Source organism: Nerophis lumbriciformis, linkage group LG13, assembly GCF_033978685.3.
Source record: "Nerophis lumbriciformis linkage group LG13, RoL_Nlum_v2.1, whole genome shotgun sequence".
Taxonomy (NCBI): domain Eukaryota; kingdom Metazoa; phylum Chordata; class Actinopteri; order Syngnathiformes; family Syngnathidae; genus Nerophis; species Nerophis lumbriciformis.
Window position 1 is genome coordinate 2,355,116 of NC_084560.2, and position 19,521 is coordinate 2,374,636.

Below are 19,521 nucleotides of genomic sequence, written 5' to 3' on the forward strand. Positions count from 1 at the left end.
TCCCCTCTTAACCACGCCCCCAACCCCGCCCCCGCCCCAACCACGCCCCCCGCACCCACCCCCCGAAATTGGAGGTCTCAAGGTTGGCAAGTATGCCATATATCCTCTTGCCGCCAAGTTTAGCCAGGCTGGGAGAGAAAAGAAAAGTTAATCTGAGGCTGAGTTGACTTGAAACTGTTTAATGTTGCACTTTTTATATGTAGAAGAAAAGTTTTGTCATTTTATTTAATCCGAGCAACAACTTGAGGCAGTTTAATGTTGATTAACGTGGACCCCGACTTAAAGAAGTGTAAAAACTTATTGGGGTGTTACCATTTAGTGGTCAATTGTACGGAATATGTACTGTACTGTGCAATCTACTAATAAAAGTCTCAATCAATCCATCAAAAAAGCACTTTATATGTAGAAAGGTTTTGTTAAGAAACCATTTTGAGCCGTATCTTATTTAGTTTTTATTTGATATATGTTGACCACATGAACCCTGGCAATGGACCCTGTGTGTGTATATTAGAGATGCGCGGTTTGCGGACACAACCGCGGAGTCCGGGGATTATCCGCGGGTCGGGCGGTTGAAATAAAAAAAAATTAGATTTTATCGGCGGGTCGGGTCGGGCGGTTGAAATTAAAAAAAATTTAATTTTAAATAGATTCAGGCGGGTGGCAGTTAAACCAATTGGGAAATATATATACATACTTAAATGTTGTTACCCACATACGAAAAACGAGCAGGCACCTGCAGCATATGCCACAACAGAAGAAGAAAAAAAAAGAGATGGACACTTTTACGGAGAGGAGAAGGGACGTCTCGCCGGGGTCCGGGACCGAGGCCCCTTCCCCCGAGAGGGCCCCACCGGGAGCCGTAGCTGAGGTGATCCGCGAGAAGGGCCCGACGCACGTCCAGGGTCACCACCGCGCCCACCGCACCGACACCCCGCCTCGTCCGCCTTCGCCGCGGCCGGCGTCACGCGCAGCAGGTAAGCAGCTTACCTGCCCGCCACCCCCGTGGCCGGGGGCTCGTAACAGGGGTCACTCCGCGCGCTCCGCCCGCGCAGCTTACCTGCCCGCCACCCCCGTTGCCGGGGGAGCGTAACAGGGGTCACTCCGCGCGCAGTGCGCTCACGAAAGGGGTGGGGCTCACCCTGGTGAGCCGAGTGGGCCACTTTTGGTAAGCAGAACTGGCGCTGCGGGATGAACCGAACGCCGGGTTAAGGCGCCCGATGCCGACGCTCATCAGACCCCAGAAAAGGTGTTGGTTGATATAGACAGCAGGACGGTGGCCATGGAAGTCGGAACCCGCTAAGGAGTGTGTAACAACCCACCTGCCGAATCAACTAGTTCTGAAAATGGATGGCGCTGGAGCGTCGGGCCCATACCCGGCCGTCGCCGGCAGCGAGAGCCGCGAGGGCTAGGCCGCGACGAGTAGGATGGCCGCCGCGGTGCGCGCTGAAGCCTCGGGCGCGAGCCCGGGTGGAGCCGCCGCGGGTGCGAGGGACATCGCACCTCCACGCGCTTGGAGGTGCGCTCAGCGCGGCTCCCAGATGATTGCGCACTGGTGTGCGTCTGGGCCGTGACAGCGTGGCACGCATTGAATGTCTCTGCTGCATTGGATCAGTCTCCTTTCTTTAACAGGCAAAAGCTTTATAACCTCACTAATGCCTTGCATCGTCTATATTAGATATATAACAACGGGCGGGTGCGGTTTTGATTAAATGTTAGTTCGGGTGGATGCGGATGGTTGACGACTTTTGTGATGCGGTTGCGGATGAAATAATTGCCTATCCGCGCATCTCTAGTGTATATGCATGTTATGCCGTTGTTTACACATTTGGTAAATAAATAACCCAAAAATTTATATTTTGTTGTTTTCTTACTGTACCGAAAATGAACCGAACCGTAACCTCTAAACCCAGAAGAATTGTTTGTGTACCGTTACACCCCTAGTTTGAGGTCATTGTCCTGTTGGAACACCCAATTGCGCCCAAGACCCAACCTCCGGGCTGATGATTTTAGCTTGTCTTGAAGAATTTGGAGCTAATCCTCCTTTTTCATTGTCCCATTTAAAACAGCAGTTCCATTAGCAGCAAAACAGGCCCAGAGCATAATACTACCACCACCATGCTTAATGGTAGGCATGGTGTTCCTGGGATTAAAGGCCTCACCTTTTCTCCTCCAAACATATTGCTGGGTATTGTGGCCAAACAGCTCCATTTTTGTTTCATCTGACATCACATGGACAAAGATAAGACCTTCTGGAGGAAAGTTCTGTGCCTTATTGTAGTGTAAGCAAATATTAACATTGCTGTATGTATACTTTTGACCCTCACATTTTCAGTAGAGCCATAATAAATGTATAAAAGAAGCAAACTTCATGAATGTTTTTTGTGAGCAACAAGTATGTGCTCCAATCACTACATCACAAAAAAATAAGAGTTGTAGAAATGATTGGAAACTCAAGACAGCCATGACCATACTTGCCAACCCTCCCGGATTTTCCGGGAGACTCCCGAAATTCAGCGCCTCTCCCGAAAACCTCCCGGGACAAATTTTCTCCCGAAAATCTCCCGAAATTCAGGCGGAGCTGGAGGCCACGCCCCCTCCAGCTCCGCCTGAATTTCGGGAGATTTTCGGGAGAAAATTTGTCCCGGGAGGTTTTCGGGAGAGGCCACGCCCCCTCCAGCTCCATGCGGACCTGAGTCCGCTTTCCCACAATATAAACAACGTGCCTGCCCAATCATTATAACTGTAGAATGATCGAGGGCGAGTTCTTGGTTTCTTATGTGGGTTTATTGTTAGGCAGTTTCATTAACGTCCTCCCAGCGCGGCAACAACACACAACAACAGCAGTCATGTTTTCGTCTACAGTAAAGCAGTTCGTCTGCCGTAAACAGCAATGTTGTGACACTCTTAAACAGGACAATACTGCCATCTAGTGCATTTGATGAAAGCACTTTTGTGCGTGCCACACAGCAATGCATCATCAGAGAGGGTGTTCAGCATGGTTAGAAAAATAGTGACAGAGACTAGAACAAGGATGGACAATTCAACCCTTAACTCAACAATGAGTAGATGAGTGTTATGTGTGTGTATATGTGTAAATAAATGAACACTGAAATTCAAGTATTTATTTATATATATATATATATATATATATGTATATATATATATATATATATATATATAAAATAAATATATATTTATAGCTAGAATTCACTGAAAGTCAAGTATTTCTTATATATATATATATATATATATCCATCCATCCATCCATTTTCTACCGCTTATTCCCTTCGGGGCCGCGGGGATATATATATGTATATATATATATATATATATATATATATATATGAAATACTTGACTTGGTGAATTCTAGCTGTAAATATACTCCTCCCCTCTTAACCACGCTCGGGATGAAAAACCTTATAGCATACTTATGCTGTTTTTAAGGTGAAGTGGAGTGGTTATGTGTTTTTGCCGACACATGTTGGCAGAGGTGGGTAGAGTAGCCAGAAATTGTACTCAAGTAAGAGTACTGTTACTTTAGAGATTTATTACTCAAGTAAAAATAAGGAGTAGTCACCCAAATATTTACTTGAGTAAAAGTAAAAAGTATGTTGTGAAAAAACTACTCAAGTACTGAGTAACTGATGAGTAACATACACACACATATCATATATATATATATATATATATATATATATATATATATATACATATATACACATACATTGATATATACAGTATATCATTTATATTTATTTATTTTGCCGTTTTTGTTTACATGTTAAAGGTGTTTTATTGAATATACATGCATGTTTAACACATATAGATTCCTTTCTTTCATGTTGACAAGAATATAAGTTGGTGTATTACCTGATTCTGATGACTTGCATTGATTGTAATCAGACAGTAGTGCTTAACGTCCACGTTTTCAAATGCAGGAGAAAAAAAGTTCCTCCTTTCTGTCTAATACCACATAAGTGGTTGGTTTTTGGCATCTTATTTGTCCAGCTTCCATATTCGTTTTCACACACTTTACAAGAAATACATTGGCGGCAAATTCCGTAGCTTGCTAGCTTGTTTGCGCTGGCTTTCGGAGACTCTTATTTTGAAAGCGCAGGCGCGATGGAGCGGCACTTTTATTGTGAAGACAGGAACTGTGCAGTCAGTCTTTAGGCTTTTAACGGGATGTACGGTTGAAATAAAAAATGGTCTTTTTTCCTTCACACTTTTGATTGATTGATTGAAACTTGTATTAGTAGATTGCACAGTACAGTACATATTCCGTACAATTGACCACTAAATGGTAACACCCCAATAAGTTTTTCAACTTGTTTAAGTCAGGTCATGTGACCGCCTGGCTCTGTTTGATTGGTCCAACGTCACCAGTGACTGCATTTTATTGGTGGAACGGAGTGAAACGTCACCAGTAAGGCAGGCACTTTGAAGGTCTGTCTGACAGACCAAAACAAACAAAGCGTGCATTAACAGATCGATAAAAATTAGTAGCGAGTAGCGAGCTGAATGTAGATAAAAGTAGCGGAGTAAAAGTAGCGTTTCTTCTCTATAAATATACTCAAGTAAAAGTAAAAGTATGTTGCATTAAAACTACTCTTAGAAGTACAATTTATCCCAAAAGTTACTCAAGTAGATGTAACGGAGTAAATGTAGCGCGTTACTACCCACCTCTGCATATTGGCCACAATAATTCATTGAGTTAACTCATGACGCAGTAAATTGAATGATGCAGACACGTTCCTTACTGGATACTTTCTAACATGCCTTGGAGACTTTGTATGTGTCAGTAATATGCAACTATGATTATTTGCCACTTGTTGATATTGACATATTTGCTGTTTTAGGCTGCAATATTGTTCAAGTTAGGACACGTATAACGTATGCTTAGCTGTTGTGTAGCTGCTAGATCTTAAGAGCTTATAGCCTATGCCAGGGGTCGGCAACCCGCGGCTCCGGCTTTGATCACTCTGATGCGGCTCAGCTGCATACTCGCTGACCCCCCTCGATTTTCCCGGGAGACTTCCGGATTTTTGGTGCCTCTCGTAGAAACCTCCCGGGATTGTTATTCTCCGATTTTCATCCTAACAATGACAATAAGGGCGTGCCGTGATGGTACAGCATGTAGCGCCCTCTACTGCCTGTATTAACAGCGTGCCAGCCTAGCCTTTTTTTTAATGCATCTTCTACTTGCACACGTAAGTGACAGCAAGGCATACTTGGTCAACAGCCACACAGGTTACACTGACGGGTGTCCATATAAAACAACTTTAACACTCTTACTAATAATGCGCCACACTTTGAACCAAAACCAAACAAGAATGACAAACACATTTCAGGAGAACATCTACACCTTAACACAACATAAACACAACGGAACAAACACCCAGAATCCCATGCAGCCCCAAGAGTCAGGGCTGCATGGGATTCTGGGTATTTGTTCTGTTGTTACAAGTTGTGTAAATGGTAAATAAAAAGAGAATACAACAAATCCTTTGCTACTTATATTCAATTGAATAGACTGCAAAGACAAGATATTTAACGTTGGAACTGGTAAACTTTGTTGTTTTTTGCAAATATTAGCTCATTTGGAATTTGATCCCTGCGACATGTTTCAAAAAAGCTGGCACAAGTGGCAAAAAAGAGTGAGAAAGTTGAGGAATGCTCATCAAAGACTTCCCACAGGTGAACAGGCTGATTGGGAACAGGTGGGTGCCATGATTGGGTATAAAAAGCAGCTTCCATGAAATGCTCAGTCATTCACAAACAATGACGGGGCGAGGGTCACCACTTTGTCAACAAATGCCTGAGCAAATTGTTTAAGAACAACATTTCTCAACAAGGAATTTAGGGATTTCACCATCTACGCTCCGTAATATCATCAAAAGGTTCAGAGAATCTGTGAAGTGAAGTGAATTATATTTATATAGCGCTTTTCTCCAGTGACTCAAAGCGCTTTTAAATAATGAAACCCAATATCTAAGTTACATTTAAACCAGTGTAGGGTGGCACTGGGAGCAGGTGGGTAAAGTGTCTTGCCCAAGGACACAACGGCAGTGACTCGGATAGCGGAAGCTGGGATCGAACCTGGAACCCTCCAGTTGCTGGCACGGCCACTCTACCAACCGAGCTATACCGCCCAGTGATTCCTCCAGAATCTGGAGAAATCACTGCACGTAAGCCATGATATTACGCACCTTGGATCCCTCAGGCGGTACTGCGTCAAAAAGCCGCGTCAATGTGTAAAGGATATCACCACATGGACCACTTCAGAAAACCACTGTCAGTAACTACAGTTGGTCGCTACATCTGTAAGTGCAAGGTTAAAACGCTACTATGCAAAGCCATTTATCAACAACACCCAGAAATGCAAAGTGGGAAAGTGTTCTGTGGTCTGACGAGTCCACATTTCAAATTGTTTTTGGAGACTGTGGACGTCGTGTCCTCCGTACCAAAGAGGAAACGAACCATCCGGGCTGTGTAAAAGGCAGCATGTGTGATGGTATGGGGGTGTATTAGTGCCCAAGACATGGGTAACTTACACATCTGTGAAGGCACCATTAATGCTGAAAGGTACATACAGCTTTTGGAGCAACATATGTTGCCATCCAAGCAACGTTATCACGGACGCCCCTGCTTATTTCAGCAAGACAATGCCAAGCCACGTGTTACAACAGCATAGCTTCATAGTAAAAGAGTGCGGGTACTAGACTGGCCTGCCTGTAGTGCAGACCTGTCTACTTTTTAAAATGTGTGGTGCATTATGAAGCCTAAAATGTGAGAAGGGAGACTTTTGAACAACTTAAGCTGTACATCAAGCAAGAATGGGAAAAAATTCCACTTCAAAAATGTGTCTCCTCAGTTCCCAAACCTTTACTGAGTGTTGTTAAAATGTAACACACTGGTAAAAATGCCCTTGTGACAACTTTTTTGCAATGTTTCTATTCAATTGAATATAAGTTGAAAAGGATTTACAAATCTTTGTATTCTGTTTGTATTTACCATTTACACAACGTGACAACTTCACTGCTTTTGTATTAAACAAGTAATGTATATTACTTTCAATGCCAGATGGAGCCTCAGGCTGTCTGTATTAAAAGTGGCATTTTTCTTGTTTTTTTATTTCTGCAAAATGTCCATATAAAACCATTTATAACTAAGACTGGAGTATCATGTTTGTTAGGCGTGAACATATCTTGTGATCTTCTCTGCCCAGAGGTCATCAAAGACTGGCTGGTGAAGCCTCTGAGGGACCAGCACGTAAAACCCAAGGCCAAGGCAACATTCAGATGTCAGCTTTTCAAGGACACGCCCAACTGGAAGTGGTACAAAGGCGAAACCCAGCTGGCACCTTCTGACAAGGTGGAGATCGTCAAAGATGGCATCTTGATGACTCTCACCATCAATAACTGCCAGCCGGACGACGTGGCGGATTACACCGTTGAAGTGGAAGACCGCAAGTACATGGCCAAGCTGACCCTTGGAGGTGCGTTAGCAGCAGAATGATTGACTCACAACTTCAATGTGTGGGTGCCATCCCAAATGAATGTGTTGGACGTGAAAGCCATGAAAAAAGACATCTTACTGGGACTCTTGTTGTGTGGTCAGAGCGGGAAGCGGAGATCCTGAAGCCGCTTGTTAGCCTCGAAGTGGTTGAAAAAGAAGAAGCCAACTTTGACACTGAGATTTCAGAGGAAGACGTCGTCGGGGAATGGAAACTTCAGGGACAAGTGCTGACGCGATCCCCGGTAAGTTCTGCCGCTCCCTGTGCAGCATATGGACTCACGGCAAGAACTGTTTTTAATGACATGGGCGTAGGGGTGTATCGGTACACAAAAATGTCGGTTCGGTACGTACCTCGGTTTAGAGGTCGCGGTTCCGTTCATTTTCGGTACAGTAAGAAAACAACCAAATGTAAATTTTTGGGTTACCGTATTTTCCGCACCATAAGGCGCCCTGGGTTAAAAGCCGCGCCTTCAATGAACGGCATATTTCAAAACTTTGTCCACCAATAAGCCGCCCCGTGTTGTAAGCCGCATCTAACTGCGCTAAAGGAATGTCAAAAAAACAGTCAGATAGGTCAGTCAAACTTTAATAATATATTAAAAACCAGCGTTCTAACAATTCTGTTCACTCCCAAAATGTACGCAAATGTGCAATCACAAACATACGTATATCAACATGGACAGAGCTGCGTGAAAAAAGCCACCCGGCCTCTTCGCGTGAACTTAAACTTACCTTAACCACTCGCTCATCTTTTCTTCATCCATCCCTTCGAGTTAGCTTTTATGATGACGCCGGCTGGAAAGGTCTCTTTTGGCAAGGTCTTCCTTTTGAATATCACCATGGGTGGAAGTTTCTGGCCAGTAGCATGGCAAGCTAGAACCACAGTGAAGGATGACTTCTCATTCCCTGTGGTGCGAATATTCACCGTACGTGCTCCCGTTGTATCCACAGTGCGGTTCACAGGAATATCAGTTGCTGTGAAATACGGTAGTAATCCGTGTGCGGATGGAGAGATTGCGTCTTTTCATGAACCGGATCCTTGTCGCTTAGTAGGAGCCATTTTGTGGTCTTTACAGATGTAAACAGGAAATGAAACGTACGGTGATATCCGCGCGTTTTTTCTTCTTCTTCCGGGGGCGGGTGGTTGCTTACAGTAGAAGAAGAAGCGCTTCCTGTTCTATGGGGGCGGGTGCTTACCTTGGCGGTTGCTTGCGTAGAAGAAGAAGCGCTTCCTGTTCTACCGGGAAAAAAGATGGCGGCTGTTTACCTAAGTTGCGAGATCGAAACTTTATGAAAATGAATCTTAATATTTATCCATATATAAAGCGCACCGGGTTAAAAGCCGCACTGTCAGCTTTTGAGTAAATTTGTGGTTTTTAGGTGCGGCTAATGGTGCGGAAAATACGGTATTTATTTACCAAATGTGTAAACAATGGCTTTATCCTGAGAATCAGCACCTCCAAGTCCAAGTCCATGGTTCTCGCCCGGGAAAGGGTGGAGTGCCATCTCCGGGTTGGGGAGGAGATCTTGTTCAAGTACCTCGGAGTCTTGTTCACGAGTGAGGGAAGAGTGGATGGTGAGATGGACAGGCGGATCGGTGCGGCGTCTTCAGTAATGCGGACGCTGTATCGATCCGTTGTGGTGAAGAAGGAGCTGAGCCGGAAGGCAAAGCTCTCAATTTACCGGTCGATCTACGTTCCCATCCTCACCTATGGTCATGAGCTTTGGGTTATGACCGAAAGGACAAGATCACGGGTACAAGCGGCCCATATGAGTTTCCTCCGCCGGGTGGCGGGTCTCTCCCTTAGAGATAGGGTGAGAAGCTCTGCCGTCCGGGGGGAGCTCAAAGTAAAGCCGCTGCTCCTCCACATCGAGAGGAGCCAGATGAGGTGGTTCGGGCTTCTGGTCAGGATGCCACCCGAACGCTTCCCTAAGGAGGTGTTTAGGGCACGTCCGACCGGTAGGAGGCCGAGGGGAAGACCCAGGACACGTTGGGAAGACTATGTCTCCCGGCTGGCCTGGGAACGCCTCGGGATCCCACAGGAAGAGCTGGACGAAGTGGCTATGGAGAGGGAAGTCTGGGCTTCCCTGCTTAGGCTGCTGCCCCTGCGACCCGACCTCGGATAAGTGGAAGAAGATGGATGGATGGATGGATGGCTTTATCCTTTTAACATTGGGAACACTATAATAATTCTGCCCACGTTAATCAACACTAAACTGCCTCAAGTTGTTGCTCGGATTAAATAAAATGACAAAAGTTTTCTTCTACATATAAAAAGTGCAACATTAAACAGTTTCAAGTCAACTCATCATGCTTATATTTATTACAGTATATTTATTACAGAATTTGGGAAGCTTGTAGTTGATTTTTATTATGTAAATGTTATATTTTTATCAAAATGTGATAGCAGGGACCCTGCCATTCAAACCTAGGCTGCTGCATTACTAATGATTCATGTAACTATAGCTGAAAAAATAGTACAATAGCAATGGGAGAGACTATTCATCCCTGAACACCATGGAGTTCATGTAGGCTTAATGATGCACTTACATTATTATATCAACTATCAGAGACAGAAACTCTTCATTTAACATAATGTCCTTTTTTGCTGCTTCAACACAGCTCAATCAACACAGAAAAAGGTGAAGTGAAATAACAGACAGACAGGGCTTTGCTGTCCGTAACACACACACACACACACCGCAAAATGAGCTAACGTTACGCTAAAAGCTAATTAGCCTTCACCTCAAGCCAGGACTGCGAGCGAGCTGAGCTGCAGTTTAAGATTCTAGAAGGTCAACGGGCTCATAGTGATGTTACTAGTAGTTGACTGGGAGGTGTTTATTATCATTTGGGGAGAGTCTGCTGCCTGATGCTCACCTGCTAAACACCTACCTGCTCATCACGACGCTGGAGCACTGACTACATGCGCTCTGAATATGCACTGCTGATTGGCTGTTACCGCTCTGTTTGTAACCAATCAGATGGTTGTGTGGGTGGGACAATGCTGGGTGCTGTGTAGAGGACTGACAGAGGCAGGAAGCAGAGCAGCTTGTTAAGACTTTAGCTTAGGCGGCTACTTAATATGTCCGTGTGGAAACTCGTTCGGTACACCTCCGAACCGAACCAAAGCCCCTGTACTGAAACGGTTCAATACAAATACACGTACAGTTACACCCCTACATGGGCGGGTACGAGGTTACATTGTTGTTGGCCGGCACCAGGTTCTGTAGATTGTATAAAATTGTGTTTTGAGCGCGAAATGCCTTTTTCCCCAGACGTGTGACATCAAAGCCGAAGGGACCAAACGTTTCCTGGCCTTAAAGAACGTCCAGCTGGACCAAGCGGGCGAAGTGTCCTATCAGGCTTTAAATGCCATCACCAGCGCCATGTTGACCGTCAAAGGTAAGCCCGGGAAAAACGTGCGATGTTTGTGTGCGTGTCGAAGCAGTAACCCACCAAAATGATTCAAACCTGGCAGAGATCGAAATGGGCTTTGTTGAGCCTGTCAAGGACGTTTCTGTTCCTGAAAAGAAACAAGCTAAGTTTGAATGCACCATCACCAAGGACGTGTCAAAGGTCTTGTGGTTCAGAGGGGCAGAGATTGTCGTCTCAGGCCCCAAATATGAAATTATCGACGATGGAAAGAAACACATGCTGATCATAAACAGCTGTGAGTTTGACGATGAGTCTGAGTACACGATAGAAGTTTTGGATCAGAGATCAACTGGTCGGCTGACTGTGGAAGGTAAGTCCAAAGTGATCACCTCTGTGGTGTTTCTTGCTCAAAGTGCTCGCTTGTGCGGGTCTCCTCTTTAACGAGCGTGGCAAATCCTGCTGTATTCCAGGCACCAGACTAAAAATTGTGAGGCAACTTGAAGACCAAACTGTCAAAGAAGGTAAAACGGCTCGCTTTGAGCTGGAGCTGACTCTTGACGAAGTACCCGTGGTTTGGTACCGCAATGAAGTCAAACTACACTTGAGCCGAACGGTGATCACTCATGTGGAAGGAAAGACGCATGTTCTAGAAATGAAGGAGGTGACACTTGATGATGTCTGCCAGATTAAGGCAGAGGCTAAAGGAATAGTCTCAATGGCAAAGCTGACAGTCATAGGTAACACTTTTTTATTTTTGTTATTTTTGCATGTGGGTTTGATAATCAGTTAACAAGTTGTTTTAAATCCCTGAGAATGAGGTCCATCGTAATTGACCAGACCAATCAGTGGGCGGCAGTCCTTCACAACGACATTAAAATTTGACTCTTCAAAGCTTGACTGGACTGTGTCATTGCAGAGGGTGATGCTGTGTTTGTGGTGAAACTCCAAGACTACACGGCCACTGAAAAAGACCCGGTCTCTCTGGACTGTGAGCTCAGCAAAGATGTGCCTGTTGTTTGGTATTACGAGGAGAAGGAGATTATTGCCTCCAAGATGGTGGTAATAAAGACAGAGACCACTCGAAGGTCTTTGGTCCTGAGGAAAGTGGAGCTGAGCAGTAAGGGGAAGTACACCTGCGACTGTGGAACCGACAAGACGGTGGCTAACCTCAATATTGAAGGTTAAACTTAACTGTCACTTTGATGAAAATTGTCTTTACTCAAGGTTCTTATATTTGCACTTTTATGTGTCTTTGGTAGCTCGCAAGGTCAAATTGATTCGACCGATTTACGGTGTAGAGCTTTTTGATGGAGAAACGGCTCGTTTTGAGGTGGAGATCTCTGTGGACGATGTGCACGGGCAGTGGGAACTGAATGGAGTAGTCCTGAGTCCTTCTTCTGTGAGAGCCTCTTCTGCTGACTCTTCACATCTGCTTGTTTCATCTTTCAAGTGTCTTGGATTTAGGGATGATTATCTTTAAATCGGCAGGATGTGGACATCATCGAAGAGGGAGGCAAACACACGCTGATCCTGTACAACTGTAAAGTGCCTATGACGGGCGAAGTGGTTTATACGGCTGCCAACGTAAAGTGTGCTGCCAACTTACATATCAAAGGTGACTCACCGACTGTCAAGTTTTTAGAAAATTCAAAGAAGTCTGTTTCGACAAGTTCAGAATTAAATATGTCTTGGAATGTTCAGCGTTTTAATGAACATAGTCTTTTGAACCAGATTCATGTAATCCAGCCGCAGGTCACCTTAAGTCACAGGACAACAACTTAACTTTTTTCGTCTTTCAGAACTTCCTCTCAACTTCCTGACGCCGCTGAGTGACGTGCATGTGTACGAGACAGACCCAGCCAGGTTTGAGGTGGAAGTGTCGAGAGCCCCGAAGAGCTTCCGCTGGCTGAAGGGTTCACAGGAGCTGCAGACTGATGACAAGTATGAGATAATCCAGGACGGGAACACGTACGTCCTGCTGATCCCATCAGCTGCCTATGAAGACGAGGCCAAGTACATGTTTGAAGCAGATGACAAGAGAACGACCGGCAAGCTGGTCATCCAAGGTACCACGTAGTATCTGGTAGATTGAAAAACAAGGAGAAGGCCAACAACTACCGTGCAGAGAAAAGGGGACGGTGGTTCCTCAACCACAAAAAATGTCTTGAGGTTTTTTTTGGGCTTTTCTTGTGACAGGTATCCGCCTGAAGTTTGTTAAACCCATCAAGGACGTGACGGTGAAGGAGCGTGAAACGGCAGAGTTCAGCGTGCAACTCTCTCACGAAAAGATACCGGTGGTCTGGTACAAGAACGACGTGCGCCTTCACCCAAGCAAGTTGGTGCACATGTCGGAACAGGGAACCGTCCACACGCTGACCCTCAAGGAGGTCGCTATGGACGACACGTCCATGATCAAGGTGGAGGCCATGGACAAGAGTGTCAGCGCCATGCTCACTGTCATCGGTTAGTGTCCCGGAATCCACAACGCGGTGCTTCCTAGTGTTAGCTCTCATCTTCTTTTAGGATCTTCCAGTAATGCAAAGTCCCAACCGATGAGGTTTTTGTTTTTGAATGGTTATCATCGGCTTTACTAACACTTCAACAAGTATGCTGCGTACACTGTGTACTTAGTTTCTGAGACGGTGTAGTATAGCGACCATTGAGTGCAACATCCTGGTACTACAGTGTATTGCCGTACTTCTCAGCGTAAACACACTCATGCGCTCAACAGACTTGAGTGTAAGTACCAAAGTACAACAGTTGAAACCCCGAAGAGAAGCGCCTATCTTTTCTTGTCTATCCCAACCTCGCCAGCTTGCCACTGAAACATGTTTCTCCGCAGAGGGCGACTTGTACTTCACCACCAAACTACAGAATTGCTCGGCTGTGGAAAAGGACCACGTGAAGCTCGTGTGCGAGCTGAGCAGAGCCGCCGCAGACGTCAAATGGTACAAGGGCGACAAAGAGCTCACGCCCTCCAAAAACATCGCTCTGACCAGGGACGGCAAGAAACGTATCCTGACTATCCGCAAGGCTGAGAAGAGCGACATGGGCGAGTACTCCTGTGACTGCGGCTCGGACCAAACTACCGCTAATCTCAACATTGAAGGTAAAATGCAATGCTAACTCATACTATACTGCTATCAGAATGCTAGCACTGAGTTAACAAGTGCATGTGAAGAATCAATCAATCAATCAATGTTTATTTATATAGCCCTAAATCACAAGTGTCTCAAAGGGCTGCACAAGCCACAACGACATCCTCAGTACAAAGCCCACATAAGGGCAAGGAAAAACTCACCCCAGTGGGACGTGGATGTGAATGACTATGAGAAACCTTGGAGAGGACCGCATATGTGGGTAACCCCCCCCCCCCCTCTAGGGGAGACCGAATGCAATGGATGTCGAGTGGGTCTGACATAATATTGTGAGAGTCCAGTCCATAGTGGATCCAACATAATAGTAAGAGTCCAGTCCATAGTGGGGCGAGCAGGACACCATCCCGAGCGGAGACGTTTCAGCAGCGCAGAGATGTTCCCAACCGATGCACAGGCGAGCGGTCCACCCCGGGTCCCGACTCTGGACAGCCAGCACTTCATCCATGGCCACCGGACCTAATAATACAAAAAGCTCCTTGATAAGTTTCCCAGGAAGTGGGTCAAGTAAACATGTTGTTTGTTTTATCCCACTTACACGCCGTAATAGTTCCTCTAATGTTATTTCATCAAAAAGAGAGAAACTATTTTGTATTGCAGTATCCGTCGTATATACAGTTGTATCTGTGTTAATAGAACCCAGTTGTAGCTGGGATGCGTTGTCTTTAATCTCCTTTCTAATGAGTCGAATTTTCTTATTAAAGAAATTCATAAAGTCATCTGCCGAGTGGGTGGAGCTATTGGGAGGAGTCCCTTGTTGGGTTAGCGATGCTACTGTACTAAACAAAAATTTAGGGTCGTTTTTGTTGAGGCGGATGAGATTTGAGTAATATTTAGCTTTAGCTAAGGTAAGCATGCGTTTATACGATATTAAACTATCACTCCATGCTTGATGGAAAACCTCAAGCTTGGTCGCGCGCCATTTGCGTTCCAACTTTCTACATGATAATTTATGAGCTCTGGTTTCTTCTGTAAACCATGGGGTGCGCCTTTTAGGGGCCCTTTTTTGTTTTAGCGGTGCTATACTATCAATAGTTTCGCGCAGGGCATTGTCAAAGTTGTTAGTTAGATTATCAATAGAGCCGACAGAATTTGGGAATGGTGCCATTACCGAAGGCAGTAGGTCAGCAAGAGTCATCGTTGTGGCAGCATTAATGTTGCGGCTGCTATAGCAGTTATTATTATTATTAGTTTGTTGACAATGAGTCAGAACTTCGAATTGTATAAGGTAATGATCGGACATTACTTTAGTATACGGGAGTACCATAACTTTGGAGGTGGTGACACCCCTGACCAGCACTAGATCTATCGTATTACCGTTGCGATGCGTAGGTTCATTTATTATTTGTGTAAGACCACAGCTATCAATTATAGTCTGGAGCGCCACGCACTGAGGGTCCGATGGGGTATTCATATGGATATTAAAGTCCCCCATTATGATTATATTGTCTGCGTGCGTCACTAGATCAGCAACGAACTCTGAGAATTCATTGATGCTGGCATTGAGGTCAGAATCAGAATCAGAAATACTTTAATAATCCCCGAGGGGAAATTAAGATTTTCAGCACAATTCTATTCAAGAGCAGACAAGCATTACGTCAACTTCCGGCGCCCCGAACAAGGTGAGAAACAGGTAAACGCTGAGAAAAAAAATTCAGTCTCAGCCTGGGCCCCTGGACAGGGGGGTCACATAAACATGTGTGTAAGAGGGAAACATCAAAGGACATTAAAGACATTAAAAGAGCAGAGCTGATGCAGCCAGCCACTTCTGCACACAGTAGAGATGCGCGGTTTGCGGACACAACCGCCGAGTCCGCGGATTATCCGCGGGTCGGGCGGTTGAAATAAAAAAAAAATTGGCCGGGGGCTCGTAACAGGGGTCACTCCGCGCGCTCCGCCCGCGCAGCTTACCTGCCCGCCACCCCCCGTTGCCGGGGGCGCGTAACAGGGGTCACTCCGCGCGCAGTGCGCTCACGAAAGGGGTGGGGCTCACCCTGGTGAGCCGAGTGGGCCACTTTTGGGAAGCAGAACTGGCGCTGCGGGATGAACCGAACGCCGGGTTAAGGCGCCCGATGCCGACGCTCATCAGACCCCAGAAAAGGTGTTGGTTGATATAGACAGCAGGACGGTGGCCATGGAAGTCGGAACCCGCTAAGGAGTGTGTAACAACCCACCTGCCGAATCAACTAGCCCTGAAAATGGATGGCGCTGGAGCGTCGGGCCCATACCCGGCCGTCGCCGGCAGCGAGAGCCGCGAGGGCTAGGCCGCGACGAGTAGGATGGCCGCCGCGGTGCGCGCTGAAGCTTCGGGCGCGAGCCCGGGTGGGGCCGCCGCGGGTGCGAGGGACATCGCACCTCCACGCGCTTGGAGGTGCGCTCAGCGCGGCACTAGTGTGCGTCTGGGCCGTGACAGCGTGGCACGCATTGAATGTCTCTGCGGCATTGGATCAGTCTCCTTTCTTTAACAGGCAAAAGCTTTATAACCTCACTAATGCCTTGCATCGTCTATATTAGATATATAACAACGGGCGGGTGCGGGCGGGTGCGGTTTTGATTAAATGTTAGTTCGGGTGGATGCGGATGGTTGACGTCTTTTGTGATGCGGTTGCGGATGAAATAATTGCCTATCCGCTAGAGATGCGCGGATAGGCAATTTATCTCATCCGCAACCGCGTCAGAAAGTCGTCAACCATCCGCCATCCACCCGATGTAACGTTTGATCAGAACTGCATCCGCCCGCCATCCGCCCGTTGTTATATATCTAATATTAATTAAAAAAAAAAAAAGGGTGAAAACTACGCGAATTGCACCTTGTGCAGACAAGATTTTTCGATCGGACACGGAGGAATTAGCGATGTAAAAGACCACGTTGGGACAAAAAAACACAAGTCTAATGCCGTTGCTAGCGATACAAGTGGAAAACTTTCAACGTTTTTCGTCGCCCAAACAGATTCTTTGGATGTGATAAATGCCGAAGTTTTATTTACGGAGGCAATAATTGAGCATGGACTTCCAATCGCACTGGCTGATCACATGGGACAGTTAATAATGTAATGCAACCTTTAAAAATCATTACGCGGTGATCGCGATCCCAAAAATAAACTTTTCTTGCATGATAATGTCCAGAAAAATTCGCTTTATATTACTATAGAGTCCTTTTAACGAATGAGTTTGATGGTTTATCACAAACCTTAAATGAAATTTCATGGCCACTGTCCTGCTCTCTATATCAACCAGGGTGAGCCCCACCCCTTTCGTGAGCGCACTGAGCGCGGAGTGACCCCTGTTACGCGCCCCCGGCAACAGGGGTGGCAAGCAGGTAAGCTGCGCGGGCGGAGCGCGCGGAGTGACCCATGTTACGAGCCCCCGGCCACGGGGGTGGCGGGCAGGTAAGCTGCTTACCTGCTGCGCGTGACGCCGGCCGCGGCGAAAGCGGACGAGGCGGGGTGTCGGTGCGGTGGGCGCGGTAGTGACCCTGGACGTGCGTCGGGCCCTTCTCGCGGATCGCCTCAGCTACGGCTCCCGGTGGGGCCCTCTCGGGGGAAGGGGCCTCGGTCCCGGACCCCGGCGAGGCGTCCCTTCTCCGCTCCGTAAAAGTGTCCATCTCTTTTCTTTTTTTTTCTTCTGTTGTGGCATATGCAGCAGGTGCCTGCTCGTTTTTCGTATGTGGGTAACAACATTTAACTATGTATATATATTTCCCAATTGGTTTAACTGCCACCCGCAAAAAAAAAAAAAAAAAATCTAATTAATCCGCCCGACCCAACCCGCGAGCGGATAAAATCTTTTTTTTTTTAATTTCATCCGCCCGATCCGCGGATAATCCGCGGACTCCGCGGTTGTGTCCGCAAACCGCGCATCTCTACTATCCGCGTATCTCTAGCACACAGCCACAAAAGTAAAACAACAACAACAACAAAACCTTTTACACTGTGGTGGCCTCTGCGGTGTTCCAAGCCATCGTCTGCTGGGGTGGGAGGGGAGCATGGCCAGAGACGGGAGCAGACCCAACAAAGCAACCAAGAGAGCCGACTCCACTAACTCTCGGCCAGTGTCCAGTCCGGGCTAACGGGTCCTTCACGAAAAGAATGTTAGAATGTATTAAAGATCCGGTTCATGCAAGGAAAATTGGAATCAAGCTCACATGCAAGATTGTGAGCGATGAGCAGAGAAGTAAATGCTAGAACATTTTACCTATCAGGCGGATGCTAGGAATGTTAGCACGATTCTCTGGTTGACTGTCATGTCTTTGTCTGGTCTCTGTTCTTCAGTGCGTGACATCAAGGTGGTCCGTCCACTCTACAGCGTCGAGGTGACCGAAACGGAGACGGCCAGATTTGAGATAGAGATTTCTGAGGACGATGTCCAAGGAAACTGGAGGATGAAAGGAGAAGATTTGCGCCCGTCAACGGTGAGTGCCGCTTTTGGCGTCCATCTTTAGTCATTATTAGGAAGCAATTCAAAGTGTTTGCAGACATGAGTCGATTTTATTGTGTCAGCACACGTTTTGTTTTCTTTTTTTGTTTTCTTTTTTTTTTTTTTTTTTTTTTGTCCTGTCCAGCTTCTCAGGCAAATCATATAGTTGATGTAGATGCCCATGTCGGCTGTTCAGATTTACTTTACAAAAGAGAAGTGTAGGATACTTCTCTTGTTGCCTTATTTGTATTTGACTTTATTAAATGTATTTATATTATCATTTAGTGCAGCCGGGCCGGAGCAGGAGGGGATAGAAAGAGAAAAAAAAAGAAGACAGAGGGGGAAATTGTGGGGACAAGAGGGGGATTAGACAGAGAGACAAAAACAACAACAGCAAACAACAACAACAACAACAATAGAGCAACATCAGCAAATATGACATGTACAAATATGATGGTAAAAGTAATAGCAAATAAGCAGTTAGCGAAAAATAAAAAATAATACAGAAATGACAATGAGCATTATTACACTACAAATGGATCAATACAAATACCAATAGAAATAGCGCTATTGATAATGAACAATACCAATAATTTACCTTTATTATCAACAATACAGTTGTTTAAATGCAACAATACATATACGTAATGATAACTTGAGATACGAAAGAATGCAGAAAAATGGAGGGGGAGAAAGAGAAGCAACCTACATTAACCTTGTAGATTGTTATAGTCACAATAGGTTAAGCTTTGTCAGTGTGCCATGTGTTACACCCAGTTTACCCTAGGGCAACAACGTTAATATATGTTTGATGAAACGTGATTATGTGCATGAGTGTAAGTATGCATATGTACTTGTATATGTACAGAATGTGTATATGTGTTTGTACAATGAATGTATATGTACAGAATGTGTATATGTGTTTGTACAGTGAATGTATATGTACAGTATGTGTATGTGTATGTTTGTATATTGAATGTGCGTGTGGATGTACGAACATTAGGTAGGTAAATATGTACTGTATTTGTGTATGTATGTGGGAGCGTAGGTAC

At 45.7% G+C, this 19,521-nt stretch overlaps 1 protein-coding gene across 1 annotated transcript in view; it reads left to right on the forward strand.

Moving 5' to 3' along the window:
* The window catches only part of LOC133614011 (titin-like), a 254,475-nt gene that overhangs the window by 99,253 nt on the left and 135,701 nt on the right, over positions 1-19,521 (forward strand). The window contains 12 exon segments of the mRNA XM_072914563.1: positions 7,230-7,499; positions 7,622-7,761; positions 10,799-10,925; positions 11,002-11,268; positions 11,369-11,635; positions 11,815-12,078; positions 12,158-12,297; positions 12,387-12,513; positions 12,698-12,964; positions 13,095-13,361; positions 13,741-14,007; positions 18,325-18,464. Of these exon segments, the coding sequence (XP_072770664.1) occupies positions 7,230-7,499; positions 7,622-7,761; positions 10,799-10,925; positions 11,002-11,268; positions 11,369-11,635; positions 11,815-12,078; positions 12,158-12,297; positions 12,387-12,513; positions 12,698-12,964; positions 13,095-13,361; positions 13,741-14,007; positions 18,325-18,464 (2,543 nt within the window).